At 42.0% G+C, this 18,483-nt stretch overlaps 1 protein-coding gene across 2 annotated transcripts in view; it reads right to left on the bottom strand.

The window, feature by feature from the left end:
* Window positions 1-18,483, bottom strand: part of AXL (AXL receptor tyrosine kinase) — a 135,607-nt gene that overhangs the window by 75,370 nt on the left and 41,754 nt on the right. For both annotated transcript variants that reach the window (XM_073598656.1, XM_073598655.1), the window contains exons 3-4: window positions 13,992-14,092; window positions 10,551-10,733 (exon numbers count right to left, since the gene is read on the bottom strand). In XM_073598656.1, coding sequence (XP_073454757.1) covers window positions 10,551-10,733; window positions 13,992-14,092 — 284 coding nt within the window. The remainder of the gene's footprint in view (window positions 1-10,550; window positions 10,734-13,991; window positions 14,093-18,483) is intronic.

The raw sequence follows: 18,483 nt of genomic DNA, 5'->3' as shown, positions 1-18,483 counted from the left end.
TTGTCTTGGAGCTGAAAATAGGCACCCGCTATCAATGTAGCAATCTCCTTGAGAGCTGCATTGTCTGACGTTCATGGAGGAAAGGGGAAGGGGAGGTACTTGGTAGTACTTTATACCATATTTCTATGTGCTGTGGAAGGCTAGCTATGTGGTCAGACAGAACTGCCCCTTATCTTCATGGAGCTCCAACAACTCAGCTATCAAGGAGAAGGTTGCATTGATAGCTAGCACTTATCTCTGGCTCCAAGCACATGCCCAAGACATGCAAGGCAAGAGGAATGAAGAGGGACTGGAGATTGACACACCCACCGTTCTTCTGCATTCACCTTGGCCATTGTCTTGAGCAAGTCCTTGGAGCTAAAAATAAGCGCCCGCTATCAATGCAGCCATTTTTTTGGTAGCTGCGTTGTCGGATGGCCATGGAGGAAGGGGAGGGGGGCCTGACCACATAGCTAGCTTTCCACAATACATAAAAAGATGGGACTTTGTACCATGGGGGGCAAAACACTGTAATAAAAAAAGAATTTAGACTTCTGCTTTAAAAAATACACTTAATTACTTTTACATGCATAACTGCATTAAATATGATTTTTCATATTTGCCAGGAGTTCCTCTATAAATAAGTCTGTCGCTATAGTGTTGCTGTGGTATGTGCACATTGTCTGTATTTTGTATTGTTACATTATTATTGCCATGTGGAATATTTCGGATTAATGAGAGCGTTTTTACTCTTTTCATAATAAACAGCAATTGTCTCTGTGTATTTTTAGCTGGGAGGAAATGCTTTTAATAATAACTGTGCCCAGAGAGCGTGAGATTGAGAAAGGGAAAATACCACAGAGAGAGGAATGCAGATCAGACAATGACTGAAGATGGATGCAGGGAGCGTAGAGTGATGGAGAGAAGGGATACAGAATGGGAAGAGGCAGAGGGAAGGCACACAGCAGGCATCACTCACACCTCCTCTATCACCTTTACTGGACATAGGACTCCTAACATACAATCCCGTTAACTGAGACACAACCCCCCCCCCCCTTCCCATCAGCTGGGTACCAGATTCTCTACATTCTGCCAGATGTGTTGCAGAGAAACTGGAGCATCTGGATTTGATCAGACCTTGGTTTACCCCCTCCCTTCCCTAGGCAGAGCAATGGAGACAACAACACAGCTGCCTTGTGGTCAGATCAGTTACGTCACACAGGGAAGAGAACTCCCAGCATCCCTCTATTACATAATATTGTTGGCCTGTCTACCATTAAAAGGGCTCAACAATTTTTGCCGGTCAGATAACAAATTTGGCATAGATCTCCAGCTTTTGTCATCTGGTAAGTAAACGTTTGAGGACACCTGACCATCACACCTACATGAGTTTTTTGGACATCCCATTTTAAAATCATCAGCACTAGTATGGAGTTGGCCCACCTTTGCAGGTATACCACCCTCCATTTTTCTGTGAAGGCTTTCAACTAGATTTTTCAGGGTGTCTGTCGACATTTGTGCCCATTCAGCCAAAAGAACACTTGTGAGGCCAGGTATTGATGTTGGATAAGAAGACCTGGCCTGCATTCAGCATTACAATTCATCGCAAAGGTGTTCAGTAGCATTGAGATCAGAGATATGTGCAGGACACCTGAGTTTCTCCATACTAAAAACTCATCAAGCCATGTCTTTGTGAACCTGGTTTTGTACACCTGAACTTGATAATTTGAAAGGGGTGTCTACATACTTTGTATAGGTTCCTGCACATTTATTAAACGATCTTCCTAAACATCCTAGGGGACTACCACTGCCTTTGTTGGTTATAGGAGCTCAGAGCATTCACTAGATGCAAGATAAAGAAGGGAAAGTGTCATGGTCAAGGCTTTGGAGGTGGAAGCTGCCATTTGCAAATTAAGTGCATTGGGTTCAAGGGCTCTTGTGGCAATATATTAGATAAGTATACCGTAGGTATCTCTACTTACCTCTGTATATGACTGGTTGACACACCTTGGTAACTTTCATTTGTTGACAGATTCACTTTAAAGAGGCATCATTATTGATACCTGGTCTTTACAGAGGGCCAAAATGATCAGTACTGATAGACAGAGCTATTTGCCACTCTTTACCATTCCACCCATCACACGACTCTCTATCTTATAGGTTCTTGTATTTTTAAAACTGAACTTATTTGTATTACATAATTACATTGGTCCAGCTTGGTACTGTGAAAGTATGGTTTACTCATACCTAATGGATCATTAGGAAGAAGGAAATCACTATAGTATTCAGCGCTACTATGATGTTATAACCACTATCTTTTGGGTTCTATGTGAGCAGCCACCCCACTGCACACTGACCACTGTTACAAGAATGCCTTGTATTTTTTCATTATTTTTAATCCTCTCATTGGACAAGGTTGAGGGACGGGGTAGTGATATCAGGATCTCCACTTTGCCCAATCACACAAGGCCTTGTATTCTTTGAAAAATAAAAGGGATTCTGTAAATGAAGGTGGTGCCAAGCGAGTTCCCCCTGTGGTCACTCTGCAGTGGGGCAGCTGCTTATGATCTGAAAGGTCACAGCTATTACTGTAATAGCTATGTCTAACACAGTAATTGTCAGCTTTCCAGCAGTCCATCAAGTATGAGATATGCATACTTACAGTGCCTTGAAAAAGTATGTTACACCTAAAAACGTAAATGTATTTTTTATAGGAATTTTACGTGATAGACCAACACAAAGTGGCACATAATTGTGAAGTGGAAGGAAAATCATAAACAATTTTCTAAATTATTTACAAATAAATATGTGAAAAGTGTGGCGTGCATTCAGCTCACCTGAGTCAATATTTTGTAGAACCACGTTTCACTGCAATTACAGCTGCAAGTCTCTACCAGCATTGCACATCTAGAAAGTGACATTTTTGCCCATTCTTCTGAGCAAAATAGCTCAAGCTCTGTCAGATTGGATTCAGAGCGCCGGTGAACAGCAATTTTTAAGTCTTGCCACAGATTCTCAATTGGATTTAGGTCTGGACTTTGACTGGGCCATTCTAACCCATGAATATGCTTTGATCTAAACCATTCCATTGTAGCTCTGGCTGTATGTTTAGGGTCGTTGTCCTGCTGGAAGGTGAACCTCCATCCCAGCCTCAAGTCTTTTGCAGACTCTAACAGGTTTTCTTCTGAGATTGCCCTGTATTTGGCTCCATGCATCTTCCCTTTCCCTGCTGAAGAAAAGCATCCCCATAATATGATGCTGCCACCACCATGTTTCATGGTATTAATGGTTTGTTCAGGGTGATGCGCAGTGTTAGTTTTCCACCATACATAGCATTTTGCTTTTAGAACAAAAAGTTCAATTTTGGTCACATCTGACCAGAGCACCTTCTTCCACATGTCTGCTGTGTCACCCACATGGCTTCTCGCAAACTGCAAATGGGACTTCTTATGGCTTTCTTTCAACAATGACTTTCTTCTTGCCACTCTTCCATAAAGGCCAGATTTGTGGAGTGCGCGACTCCTTGTTGTCCTGTGGACAGATTCTCCCACTTGAGCTGTGGATCTCTGCAGCTCCTCCAGAGTTACCATGGGCCTCTTAGCTGCTTCTCTGATTAATGCTCTCCTTGCCCGGCCTGTCAGTTTAGGTGGATGGCCATGTCTTGGTAGGTTTGCAGTTGTGTCAAACTTTTTCCATTTTCGGATTATGGATTGAACAGTGTTCCATGAGATGTTCAAAGTTTGGGATTTTTTTTTTCTAATCTAACCCTGCTTTAAACTTCTCCACAACTTTATCCCTCCCTAGTATGTCCCTTGATCTTCATGATGCTGTTTGTTCACTTAGGTTCTATAACAAACCTCGGAGGGCTTCACAGATCAGCTGTATTTATACTGAGATTAAATTTCGCACAGGTGGACTCTATTTACTATTTGGGTGACTTCTGAAGGCAATTGGTTCAACTAGAGTTTAGTTAGGGGTATCAGAGTACAGGGGCTGAATACAAATGCACGCCACACTTTTCAGAAATTTAGTTGTAAAATAATTTGAAAACCATTTATCATTTTCCTTCCACTTCACATTTATGTGCCACTTTGTGCTGGATCACATAAACTCCCAAAAAAATACATTTATGTTTTTGGTTGTAACATGACAAAATGCGGAAAATTTCAAGGGGTATGAATACTTTTTCAAGGCACTGTATATTGTGACAAGCTGGACCAATGTAAGTAAACAATTGAAAGAATTCCTGGAGTTCAGCGTTAGGCTGGGTTCACACATATGCAATGTCTGTGCGATGCAAATTCAGCCATACAGCCAAAATGGTGCAGGACCCTTTTTTTCAGAGTTCTCACTGTGTTCTTCTGCGTTAGGATTTGGGGGTGTAATTAACTTTCTATGGACTGGTTTGCAGAGAGCAGTGTGAACTGCCTGCGAATTAGATGCAATGCTGGAACCTGCACAGGAATCGTGCTGGTTCCTGCATCGCATGTCTGTGAACCCAGCTTAAAAGTGGTTGTAAACCTCAGACATTAAATACGAATAAAGAACATCCCTCTATATCATGTACTTGTTTCAATAAGAGCACTAAGTGTAATTTCTGTATGCTGTTTTGTTCCTCTACTATCAGCATATATCACTTCTGACAAATTTTTCTGACATCAAGAGAAAAAAAGGTGGCAGGGTGGGCAGGGCCGGGACAAAGGGGGGGGGGGGGGACAGAAGGAGCAGCAGCCCTGGGCATTGTGGTATCATGTGAGGTGGGGAGGTGCACCACAAGGAGATTGGGGGAGGGGATTTGCCATGAGAAGTGGAATTTGGCAATCTGCAGAAAGTTAGATATCTTCTAGGAGGGCAAATTTGGTGGTGATTTAGGGAGATTTGTGTTGGGGGAAAGAGGATTTGTGCCAGGAGAAGGGGTTTGAGGGGTTTATGCTATAAAAGTAATATGGTAGAGGAAAAATATTTTTTTTTGGGGGGGGGGGATTTGTGCTAGTAGGAGTATTTTTGCTAGGAGGGAAACTTGTGGGGGGATATGTGCTAGGATGGGGAAGGGGAGTTTGTGTTGGAAATAGAGGGGGGATTTGGAGTGGGGGAGAGGATTTGTGCTAGGAGGAGGAATAGTTTCTTTTGTTGGGGGGGTTGTGCTGGGGGGGATATACAGAGAGAGTGGACTTGAGCTGGGGGCAGTGGGGGGGGAGGGATTTGTGTTGGGGGGGGGGATTTCAGCAGGAGCAGATTTGTAGAAGAGAGAATGTATGCTTAGGGGATGAGCATGCAGATTAATGCTTGTTTTTTTTGGGGGGGGGGTTTGAGGGAGGGGATTTTTGCTGACATTCAATGCTCATACATCTTTGGGGGGGCGCAAATTGGCAAGTTCACCCTGGGCTCAAGATGACCTTGTCTCAGCACTAGGGGAGAGAGCTTAAGCTGATTGACAGCCCCAGCTCTGTGTGTGCTGTGTGAAGGGGGTGTGTGTCTCCCTTTTTTTTTTCAGATAAGCTTTATAAATTCTGGACTTTGAACAGATGTAGGAAAGAGGAGACGGCAGATGAACAGGTACAACTTATTTAGGAGGTTTTGTTTAATCTTTGTGTGTCACTTCACTGGGTATATATAAGGGTTTACAATTACGATAAACCTTTGTGCTGCACAGAAGGCATTTGTGTTGCTATTGGCTATTACCATCATACAGACTAATCAGAAATGCAATTTTTAGCAAATTAATAAAATAAGAAAAGCTGATTCCTAAATGGCTGCAATTAATTACTACTCTATTGTTCTTCTAAGCTTTTTTAGGACAATAATATACACATTTGTAAGTTCTGGATGTCTTATTTAAGTCAGCTTGTAATTATTTGCTGGCCGGTCGCTGGTTACACAGTGGTTTGTCTCAGTAAACATTTCATGTATTAATAAACTCTGGAATGACTCAGGCGTTCTTGTTAATGGTACAAACTGCTCATCACCATAACAAACAAGGTAAAGTGCTAGTAAATAAATTGATTTAGAGTACATTGACGTGTCTCATCCTCCGGACAGTCAATGTGCTTTTGGTTTATATTTTGGGTTTTCACTCCCTCCCCCTTGCCAGCTCTGCAGATTTTGTGCTTTCCTTATTCCCTGAAGACAGATGTCAGTGGAAATTGTGAATTTCCCCCAAAAAACAGACAAAGAAATAAGAGCTCTAAGAATAGGATAAGATTGAAAAGCCCCTGGAAGGCAGTCACGACAAGGATGAAGTAACAAGAGCGGAGAAGAAAGGCTCGCTCTCCTGTCCTCCCTGACCATCCTAATTGTTAGCATCTCTCTGGATCTCAGCCCTTTAGAAGTACCTCCAGCAGGTCACGATTTAGTAAATCCCCCAGGAAAGCGATGGAATCAGTCAGTTTGATAATCCCAGCTGATCAATGCTAAGCAGGATGTTACATCACTAAGGCGCTCAAAGGGTCTGCCAAAATGATTCTGCCTTTTGCAGTGCTCAACTCTTATGGACCCTTTCCACGGGCCTCTGTCTGTGTACATAGGAGATAATGTTTCATATTCACATCATTGTGATGAAATAGAACGTTTTTTAACTTTGGTTGAAAAAAGTGAGTAGAGTAATGCACCACCTTCATAGAGCTCAGGGGAATTCTAGTGTTGAAATCTCCTTGTCTGATCTTGTTTTTGGCTGCCCTAGATTTGGCACTTACAAAGTTAAGTGGAAGTGATTTCATTCTTCCAACCATGTTATGCATAAAGAAAAAAAATGCATATATAGATGAATCAAAAGGGGCAATAAGCCAACATCCAGGTCTCAAGGCAGTGACGGACTTAAAAATAGTCCAAGAGGAAGCATTGGATCTCTGAAGTCCTAGAACCCATACCAGGTAAGAACCTTTTAAGGAGCCACATTTCCCAATCAACACAAACCAATAACTATCGGCACAGGCCCTTAAGTTGTGAATGGCATTGACAAGGGTCAAAAACTCTGTCCGCTTGAGGAAACTTCCATTCACTTCTTGCCCCTTTACAAGATCAGGAAGAAAGGTCCCTTTCACATGGGCATTTTGGTAGTCTGTTTTCGACCTGTAATTACACAGATCAAAAATAGACTGCAATATATCGGTATGGGTGGCCTGAGGTAAGTGGATGTGCATCCACCTATATCCGCCCACATCTGGGTTTCTTCTGGTTAGCTCATAAGTTTGTGTCCAGGTTTGCTTTTAGTGGTCTAACCGAATATAAGCAGACCAACATCTGTTTACATCCAGCCACCATTTGGGATTTCATAGGTCTCTTTTTCCTCCATCACACATGTGACATCCATTTCTGTATTGACATAGCAGGAAATCAGTCCAGGATCAATCTAGGATCCCCTGCTGAGACACCCATAGGAAAAGGGTCTCAGGGGGTCAAACACACCAAATAAAGCGCTTTTTAGTGTAGAAGAGTTAGAATCTCTGCCAGTTTTTAATACAGCTTTCATCCACATTGGGGGAATCTTCCCTCTCTTCCTGTTTCACAGAACATGGGAAGGAGTAAAAAAAAGGGATTTGGGTGGTGGTGTGCTAAACTTCAAGTTATGGACAAACCAAATGCTTGCTATGGTACGTTGACTATTGCCCAGTGGATCCCCAAAGGGGTTCCTTGGAGAGCCATATTATATGGAATAAAAGGATGAGAGTGCCACTTGTAAGGAATGGTCCAGATATGATTTTTTTTGCAATGAAAGGGTCTATCAAGATCTGACAACCAATGCATTTCGGGGCTATGCACAAACCCCCTTCATCAAGGCTTAGATTTATACTGCAAGAGGAATCAACATAGGTGGTTAATCCTGGGTTTTAATTCTGCGTTCAATAGTTAGAAGCCTGCTCATGAAAGTTGTCTACATGCCTTACGGCCTTACAAACATCCTATTACTCCATGCAAGCTGTAAAAAACATGGCAGTTGTTCTAATCTTTTTCCACTCTACTCTAAACTAAAAAGAAAGCTGGAGCTCTACTTTAATCTTACGTAATGACTCATACTGGAATATAATGAAATAACAAGAAGTTCCATAGAATGTGTGCGTTGTGTAAAAATAATTATTTCTTTATCAGCAACCAAAGCACTGTGTTTGTTTTGTTTACTTACAGTAAGAAACTTCGGAAATAGCAGGGGAAATGACTTTATAACCTCAAATATATATTGTAATAATTAAGACATGTTAAAACAACATTTCCTTTACGCATACGTAACAATAACATAATTGTTCAACGCTCACAGTTCCTTTTGACAATACGTTGCTTAAAGCAAATCTGTTGTAAGCCAGTGTACATGAGATCACTAATTAGTTTGCTATTGTCTATTTAAATGCCATGACATGTTCCTACAAAGCATAATGGAATGATGGCAAACTATCAGACCTTAACACACTATCAACTTTCATGGTATGTGAATACACAAAGAGTGTCCAACACCATTACCAAAAATGAATCCATTATTTCACTGTTTTCCTAAAATGGAAAATATTTGTCACAACCCTAAAGCTTAAAATACTCATATTATTTGCTATACTCCACCAGAAAATTTGGAGTTTGAGCGATACTGTTTATTGGGTAACCTAATTTATTAAAGATGCAAGGATCCACTGCATCCTTTGACACTCCTGTTCCATGCTCTAGAGCCAGCTAAAGCCCTCTCTATGTATAGCCGGTGGCTACCTGCTTCCACCAGCACCACAGCCAATCACAGAAGGAGCACTGTCCTGAAGGGCTAGCTTTTGAGCAACTTATTCACACACTAGCAGCCAGACTCCTTGTGTCCCCAAATGACTTCTCAGTTCCTCCTAATGTTATCTCCATGACTTCCAGTGTTTCCAATGTTTGTTCAGCCTTAACCCAGCACTTGTGTACCTCCAGTGGTCCCCAGTGTTCTCTGTGTCCTTCAAGCTCCAATGTGGACCTGTGCACTCCAGTTTGCCCCCTGCATCAGTGATCCCATTCACCCCTGCCGAAAATCTACTCCAGTGTGACCCTGTGCAATCCTGCTTGCAACCTGCTTCCAATGACCTCTTATGATTCACAGCTTACCAGCCTGGTCTCTGTGACCTTGTGTGTTCCCATGCATGATAACCTGCCTCTAGAGCTATCTTGTGATTCAGTGCAAACCAACCTGCCTCCAGTGCAACCACATGCACTCCAGCCTGTACCCTGTCTTGGTGACTCTGTGCACTCCTGCTTGTGTTCTTAGAATCCCTGTGCTTACAAGAGAATGGTCCCTGGCTAATAATAATTCTCAGTCTCCAGTAACCTGCTTGCTTGGACGAGTCAGAGGGCTGCAACCTGGGAGTTGTCAGCAGCCAAACCCATCTCCGCCATCAGGAGCTTTGGTGAAGACCAGGTGGCTCCTTAGACCCTGCAGTTCCACCCTTCTAAAGGCTTTCACCTTTGCTATAGAAGCAGGCATGCTGAGCTCCCTGGGTCTCCTTGAAAGCTTTTGCCACTGTCTCCCCCAGCTGCTATAACTACATCCTGGTTACATACATAGTTAGTCAGGCTGAAAAAACAACACAAGTCCATCCAGTTCAACCCACAGAGAATAAAACAAAAAACACACAAATCTAAAACATCTGTATACAAAATCCAATGCCCACAGTTGATACAGAGGAAGGCAAAAAGAAACAAAGAGCCTAGGTTCACATTGGAGCGATTTGTCATGCGATTTGAGAGATCAAATTGCATGACAAGTCACAGCCTATTGGTGGCAATGGCACTGTTCCAATCAGTGCGACACCGATTTAGCGGCGCTGCACTGATTTGTAAAAGTAGTTTCTGTACTACTTTTGCCAATTTCAGCTGCGACTTCAATAGACATCTGTGCATGAAGCCACACAGATGTCTATCAAAGAGCACATGAAATTGGACTGACCTTGCTACTTTGAAATCGCGCTACTTCAAGTGAAGTAGCACATTTTCAAAGTAGCACCAATGTGAACCAGGGCTAAAGCATGATCCAATTTGATGAAAAAAAAATCCTTCCTGATCCACCAAGAGGCATATGGATATTCCCAGGAAAAAAATGTTAGTACCCACAGTTATATTTTGTGCATTTAGGAAAGAATCCAGGCCTTTTTAAAAACAATCTACTGAGCTGACCAGAACCAGCTCTTGAGGGAGTCTATTTAACATGTTCACAGCTCTTACTGACGTTTTCCAGATGTTCCAGTGCCCCCTTGTCATCTGTGGCCTTCTGTCTGTGACACTCATAACAGGTCCATTCTTTGAGCTGCATGCAATTCTGAAAATGGTCCTGAAAACCACATATTCATGCCCAGAGCTACAAAGGGAAAGGGAAGCAAACTCAGTGTATAAATATATGAGCTTCAGAACCATTTCCAGAATTGAATGAGGCCTGATGATAGGATCTAATGGGACTTGAAAGCTTGCATATTTAATAAGTTATGTTAGCCAATCATGAGTATCATTCAACTCCAAGCTTTATGCATTGCTCAATGACTAACCCAGTGCAGGACTGTGATACTGCTATACACAACTAGACAGACGTCATTACAATTATGATCAGACTTGTTCTTCGGGCCTCTTACCTCTCACTTGAAACAATGAAGGTGTCAGTGCAAGCTCATCAGCCAAAGAGTTGAGAGGCGCACCATTCTGCAGCCATATTACCCGCACAGGATCAGGAGGTCCATGAGCATCACAGCTCAGATTAAAGTGTAGATCGGAGTAGACATGCATGTCCTCTGGTTCATCAATGAAGATCGGCAAACCTGGGGGAACCAAATTGTGATATTATTATAGCCGTAGTACTTTGCTTTACAGATGCATAGTTCTTTAAAACTAATATCCAAGTGTTTTAACACAAAATTAATAACATAAAGATCAACTAAATTAAAGGGTATTTTTGTCAGACTGTTAATTCCCAATCAGTCACTCTTCTTATTATCTCTCCCCATCTCAATACAATCACGCCCAATAATATTTCAAGGCCATTAAATAGTGATGCAGATGTCCATGTTAGATTACTAAGGGTGTTGTAAATGTTCTTACTGCTTACCCTAAATGATAGAGCCTCATGCATTGGGGCTGAATGCCCAGTGTACATGGAGCCTAATGCTGCGTACAGATGCTCGAACATTCCGACAACAAAACCGTGGATTTTTTTCTGATGGATGTTGGCTCAAACAGAATTCAGTATAAACATCCTAAAGTATTAAATCACTTTATTCAAAATAGCCAATAGATCAAGAGAAACGTATTATCATTCTACCCTATAAATTATAAAATGAAATACCATTATAAATGCCCAATTTAAGCATAATTTTTAAGAACATGGCAATCATTTTTTTAATGCGTGTGTAAGAGCTGCCCTGTGTGGCAACACACTGGAGAGCCAAATCACTGCAGGGTGAAGTGGCCTGGGTCTCCAGCGGTCCAACATTTATTATGGTAGAACAGCCACAATCTACCTATAGTAGCATTACACAAAGTAGTGGTGTTTCTATAAAATAGACAATTTAAAGTGATATTCAAGCCTTGTTTTTTCAAAGATAACAAACATCAATAGCAGCAGCCAAGACAGCCCTCACAAGAGCTTCCAGCGTGGACCCATGCAGTGTCCAATACTGGATCATATGTGCCTGTTTTTTATCGCCTCAATATGAGTTCTACTCTTTTGATTTATATTAAATGTGTTAGAGTCTACACTCAGAGACACCTGTATCTCTTTTCTTTCTGTAAAAAAAATAACTGCACTTTTTTATACCTGCAAAATGATGTGCATTAATTATTTTGTTTACAAAATGTGAACTTAGCCTTTCCCAGGTTAACCAACTTATCCCTTCCCAGGTTAAACAACCAGATTGTTTTCATGCCCTCCTAGGGCAGGATTCACACTATTGCGATGTGTTGTGGTGCACTAACATATACGTGTTAACGTGTGTTCTGTTGCTGAGAGCAATACAGCAAGCGGTTCTTCCTTAAAGGATAAGTTCAGTCTTGGGAACATGTTACATGTTCAACCCTTTTTTAGAAGGAGTATGTAACATGTTTCCACAGCTGCAGTCTCTCCTCGACCCGCTGCCTCTAGTGACAGTGAGCTGGGGACCTTCACCCCGCACTCGCTGTTACAATGAATTCATTCAGAGTGCTGTGAATGGGTGAACTACAAATACTGACAGCCTTTGCAGCTGTCAGCTTATAGTTCCCATTCCCAATAAACTACCAGGGAGCTGTTGCTAGGTAGTTTATTGTTTCTTCCTGTCATTGTGTAACTGTAAGGCCTCATGGATACTGGATGTTTTCAGACGTTTTTACTGCTGTTTTTGGCTTCAGATTTTTTTTCTACTTTCATAAAACTCTCCAGCGTGTTATCCTATGTGCCCATGCACACATAGGTTGTTATCAACTATTTTTGGCTGGGGCATTTTTTGGCTGGAAAAAAACCCAAAACTAGTGGGTTCTGAGAGGAGTTTTTCAGCTGTAAAGACGCTCTAATGCCAAAAAATGCAGATAAACGCGACTCACTAGCATTTTTTACAATTTTTGATCCAATTGGAAAAAAAAAAAACACTTAAAAATGCTAACGCTAAAAAAAGTGGAAAAAATTAACTGCAAAGCTGCTGGCGTTTTTATAACGTTATTATAACGTCCAGTGTGCATGAGGCCTAAGGCTTAGTGTTGGGTCCACTTTACTTCTGATTAAAGCGGGGTTCCACCCAAATTTTGAACATTATCTCTATACATTCTCTTCCTTGCCTAGATGCTGACATGCTGTGTAAAAGAATCGCCTTAATTACCTTTTTTTTTCCAATCTTCTTAGCACTTCCTGGTTTTCCTCCCATGGGAGTAGGCGTGTTTCTAGCTTCTCCCAGACCTCCCACAGTCCCCTGGGAGCTAGTCTTAGGCTTCCCAGCATGCATTGTGCAACAGCGTCATTACAACATCTCGGTGAATGCTGGGAGCACAGCATTCACAGCATCCAGGAAATACATGCTTGTGGGCTTCAAATGCCCACAATGAAGATGGAAACCGCCTTCAGTGAATTTTATAAGTTATTCTTTACAACAAAATCGGACACAGGCGGACTTATTACACAGAACATGTGAGTAGATAATCATGAGAAGAAAAGTTTGTGAATGAACTCCAAAAAAAAAAACCGATAGATAGGTGGACCCCCGCTTTAAAGTAGAACTATGGCCTCCCATAGAAAAAATAATATTTGCTGCACCCATATTTATAAGTGCATCTGCACTAACAGTTGGCTCTTAAGCCTAGTACACACAGGCCAATTGTTGGACGGCATTGGCTGGTTTAATAGAAACCAGTCAACATGTGCCCAGTCTGACAGAGGCTGGCCCTTCTGTCGAAGGGTCATCACTGAAAAAGGTCTGCCGACCAGCTCCTGGTTAGTGCTCTCAGTCAATGGCTGTCCCCTGTCAGAAGACAACAGTACAGCAGGGGAGATACTAACATCAGATTGTTAGTACAGCGGCTCCGACCTGAACTGTCAGTCAAAAAACTAGTTGTGTGTACTAGGCTTTAGTCTCCTGCAAATTCCCAAAAACAACTGTTGATCCTTCCAGTGAAGTCCACCTAATGCAGCTTCCTGTGTGGCAAGGATGCTGCACTGCTCCTGAAGAGTTTTTGCTCTCATGTAGGCTGTGTCTTGTACTACAGTTAGATGAAAAAAGTTACATGGGTGGCTTTCAGCATTGTCACTGCTAATTGAAAAACCTGTAGTTTGCCAATCAGCATCTGGCTATGCCTTGTCCCATCGACTGCTTTCGGGACTGGCAGAGTTGCCTCTGTTGCTAAAACCCTCCCACTTTGAGCTGCAGTGTCTGGGAGGGAGGGAGTATGAGACATAAATGAAGGAGGATTTGGCTCAGTTATGGGAGGTAAAGGAAGTTATTTTCTCACTGCATAAGGCTTGTTCATCATATAGTACCTGGATTTAGCTCCTGTTTAGACTGTCGACTACAAGAACCTTTTGTTGTACTTTAAACAGACCCCAGGGACCGTCTTACCTTCTAGCTGTAAAAACGCTGCATCAGACAGCACTGCATGTTGCCCATCGGAGACAGAACACTGATACCAGCCTGAGTCTGACAACGTAAGAGAGTGAATGCTGAAAAAGAACAAATGAAATAGCTTCAATAAAAAGAAAATGAGTTATACAATTATAGATTTTTTTTCATAATAGGATGGAGGGACCAGTATAGAGACTGTATGGTCAAATCTATCAGCCAATTCAAGATGGAGGTGCAGACTGCAGAGACGAAATGAGAGCAAGGCACAGCAGTATGGGGAATACAGCACCAAGGATGCAATCAATATAAACATTTCATTACCCTTGGAGACTAGGCTAATTTATATGAGGAGCATTGTATGTAAAGTGTTGTCACAAAAATCAACAGCCATGGGTATAGCACAATAAAAGAAGTTATGGGAGCGTAACCAAAAAAAAAGCAGTAACAATAATAAAAAGTGACACTACAAAATGATGCCAGCATATAGCAGGTCATTTAGTGCAAAGGCAAAACTAAAAGAGTTATTAATCTCTCACTACTGTGAGATTAAACCTGTTTTTGGCAAACATTTAATTAGCAACACATGAAACTCAATGTGCTGCAGATGAGGTCACTGCCAAAACTCTGAATCGTGAGATTATAATTGCAAATGTAGTTTAGCTCTTAATCTAACAATAGAAGTATATGAAGGCCAACCAGGGAATGCGAGTAAGATGTGAACGGCCAAATGGACTCTGATGCTGCGTACACACGATCGGATTTTCCGACGGGAAATGTTGGATGCGAGCTTGTTGGCGGAAAGTCCGACCGTGTGTATGCTCCATCGGACATTTGTTGTCGGACTTTCCGCCAACAAATGTTGGCTAGCATGCTCTCAAATTTTCCGCCAACAAATGTGTGTTGTCGGACTTTCCGATCGTGTGTACACAAGTCCGTCAGACAAAAGTCCAAAGTACAAACACGCATGCTCGGAATCAAGGAAGAGCCGGAACCGCTCGGTCTTGTAAAACTAGCTTTCGTAATGGAGATATCACATGACTATTGAACTTATTTTTTATCGGCTCACCGTACGTCTTATACGTCACTACGTTTGTAATTGTTGGCCAACATTTGTGTGACCGTGTGTATGCAAGATAAGTTGGAGCCAACAACCTTTCGAACAAAATTCCACGGTTTTGTTGTCGGAAAGTCCGATCGTGTGTACGGGGCAAGAGACTTTGCTGCTTTAAGGCTTCATGTACATGGGACTTCTTTACAACCTCTCCTGAACGATTTAACTTGACAGATAGTACCTGATGTTTAAAACATCCGTTTTGCCGAATTTACATGCCGTGTTTGAAGGATTGACACTGACAGAGAAGACCATTAAAGTATGTTTACTGTATACAGATTTTTGAATGCATCAAATAGTAACATTTCAATAAATTTTGAATGCTTAAGACCCCTTTCACACTGGAGGTGTTTTTCAGGCGCTAAAGGGCTAAAAATAGCGCATGTGAAGCACCTGCAAAACGCCTCCCCTGCAGCCCCAGTGTGCAAGTCTGAGTGCTTTCACACTGGAGCGGTGTGCTAGCAGACGTTAGAAAAAGTCCTACAAGCCACATCTTTGGAGCAGTTTAGGAGCAGTGTATACACCACTCCTCCACCACCTCTGCCTATTGGGATGCATGGGCACCGCTGCCAAAGCACCTGCAAAGCGCTTCGGCAGCGGCGCTTTTCGGGCGCATTTAACCCTTTCTTTGGCTGCTAGCGGGGGGTTAAACGTGCCCCGCTAGCGACCCGAAAAGCTAACGTGGAGCAGTGCCAGTGTGGAAGGGGTCTAAGACCCCTGTCATACTGGAGGCGGTTTTCAGGCGCTAATAGGCTACAAATAGCGCCTGAAAAATGCCTGCCCTGCAGCCCCAGTGTGAAAGCCCAAGTGCTTTCACAGTGAAGCAGTGCACTTGCAAGAATTTAGAAAAAGTCCTGCAAGCAGCATCTTTGGAGCATTTAGGAGCGGTGTATACACCCCTCCTCCACCACCCCACCCTGCCTATTGAAATCAATGGGCACCGCTGCCGAAGCGCCAGTATAGCGCTTCGGTATCTGAGCTTTTTGGGTGCATTTTGCTAGCGGGGTTTTAATGCGCCCGCTAGTGGCCGAAAATCACCTCTAAAACGAGCGGCGCTTTACCACTAATGCAACCATGCTGTGAGTGTGAAAGGGGTCTTACACATGTTAGGGAAGAAAACAGTGACAATCAGTTTTAGGAAAGAATCAATCACAATAGGCAGACTACAAGGGCAATCAGAATATTGGCCTGCAGATAAAAAGTCTATCGACAGAATTACAAGAAGCGTTACACTACCCCTTTTTAACTGTAAATCCTCTAAGGCAGGGGTCTCCAAACTACAGCCCATGGGCCACATCTGGCCCTATACAAGATTTTGTCACTGGCCCACAGCTAGGGTCAGTGATGTGCACAGATTGAAGATTCAGGTCAACAGAGGCTGCCTAAGGTCTCTGCTTTGACTCTGATGGGGATCCTGATGTAAGAGGGACTCTAGTAGGGACCCTGATATAAGGTTGTCTCTGATAGTGACCCTGATGTAAGAAGGGAATCTGATGGGGACCCTGCTTAGGGGGACTCTGATGGGAAACCTGATGTAAGTGGAAACTCTGATGGGGACCCTGATGTAAGGGAGGACCCTCCAAGGGATTTTTTTGGCCCATGATTATTTGTAAAATATACAATGTAGCTCCCATACTGAAAAATTTGGAGACCTCTGCTCTAAAATGATACAGAGAATGCAATGCACACACCTTTGTGTTGTCAGTGCCCTGGGATCCCTGAAACCAGGAGCAGTCACGTCTTAATTTCCCCCATCCTCTGGCCATACACTGGATGAATGTTCCCCAGTTCATGATGAACTGGCCAAAATTTGCATAGTAAGTGGCCCTACCATCCCAACTCCTTTCAAAAAAGGTCCATCATTCAATAGATAGAATTTTTTTCACTGAACAGCAGCTACATCCAATCAAATGCAGCCACTGTTTTGGCATACTGACATCCGCCACTGCCAGCTGTTAGAATACAATAGTCTAGCAGGGGGATTCATCCATCCTCGCTGTTTTGTGTAGAGGCCAACCTTGACTTTACATACATACACATCTACATAGTTAGTCAGGTTGAAAAAAGACACAAGTTCATCTAGTTCAACCGATAGAAGAAGGGGGAAAAAAAAAAATTATATATATATATATATATATATATATATATATATATATATATATATATATATATATATATATATATAATATATATATACAATCCTATATATCAAATCATATACCCACAGTTGATCCAAAGGAAGGCAAAAAAAAACCCAAAAAACAAATAAAGCATCATCCAAACGTTTGACTTTGAAAAAAAACGACAAGTTTGCAGAAAATAGAGGGAGTAGACCAACCCTGTACTTTTTAAGAAAAAGTAAAGATTTGCATATCAGAGGGTTTGGGGAGTTCTGGTACAGAAAGGCATCTGGAGCCCAGTGGCTGTTAGTCTCAAGGATTTACAGCCTGGAAAAGGTTGCTTTAAGAAAGGTGTTATTTTAACATTTAATTTAATCATTTATATTAGGAAAACTGCACATTTCTCATAAAGCAATATTCAAAACAGACCAATTTCTCCAAATGCATTGTTACTAGAGACCTTGCTGCCATGGCTGGACCAATGGGGATCAGTTGCACAAGGGTCTTCTGGAACTTAGAAGTCCATAAATACTAGATGTTGATCATGCCGAGGCCTACCTTTGATGTTTTAAAGGGTGGGTAAAAAGATCCATATTCAAAATGAATACGTGTTTGTACAAACAGTAATTGAATTGGGAAGGGGGGTAGTGGTTGCTGACTTTGTTTGCTACTAGGTCCTAATAAAAGCTATGCTACATCCAATAAAATCTCAGGATCCTCTGACCATTGAAACCCACAATACATCAAAGTAGTTAATTAAAAACCTTTGGCCATATAAGACAATAAAAAATATGGCAAGTGCTAGTACAGGCATATCTGCAGTGCAGCTTGGGAGTACAGTGACAATGCTTTGCTTGGGTTGTACAAACATTAATGTGGAAGGAAATATAAAAGCTGGACAATGCGAGTTTAGATGTAAGAATAGAACAGAATCATAGGGTCAAAAGTGTATGGTAGGACCAGCCCAGACTCAGCTATTCCTATTGCTTCACATAGGCTACTTCATTTTTCTTCTACATTCTGCTTTGACCTCGTGTCCTTTACTTTCTCTGAAATCCAAGTCCCTCCAACATATTACCCAAACCATTTATGTTTACAGAACTGAAATTCCCTGCACTTAGATATGTTAATACTTGCATTCCAGTACCGTATTACAGAATTTCCACATAACATACAGCTTAATGTGGTGACTGGTCAGGTTGATATTTATAGCATGCTATGTGCCGGTCACTAGGATAGTTGCCCTAACAAGATAATA

This window comes from Aquarana catesbeiana, linkage group LG09 (assembly GCF_042186555.1).
Source record: "Aquarana catesbeiana isolate 2022-GZ linkage group LG09, ASM4218655v1, whole genome shotgun sequence".
In the NCBI taxonomy this organism is placed as follows: domain Eukaryota; kingdom Metazoa; phylum Chordata; class Amphibia; order Anura; family Ranidae; genus Aquarana; species Aquarana catesbeiana.
Note: the sequence above shows the minus strand (reverse complement) of the source record. Positions and strands in the feature narration are given on the sequence as shown.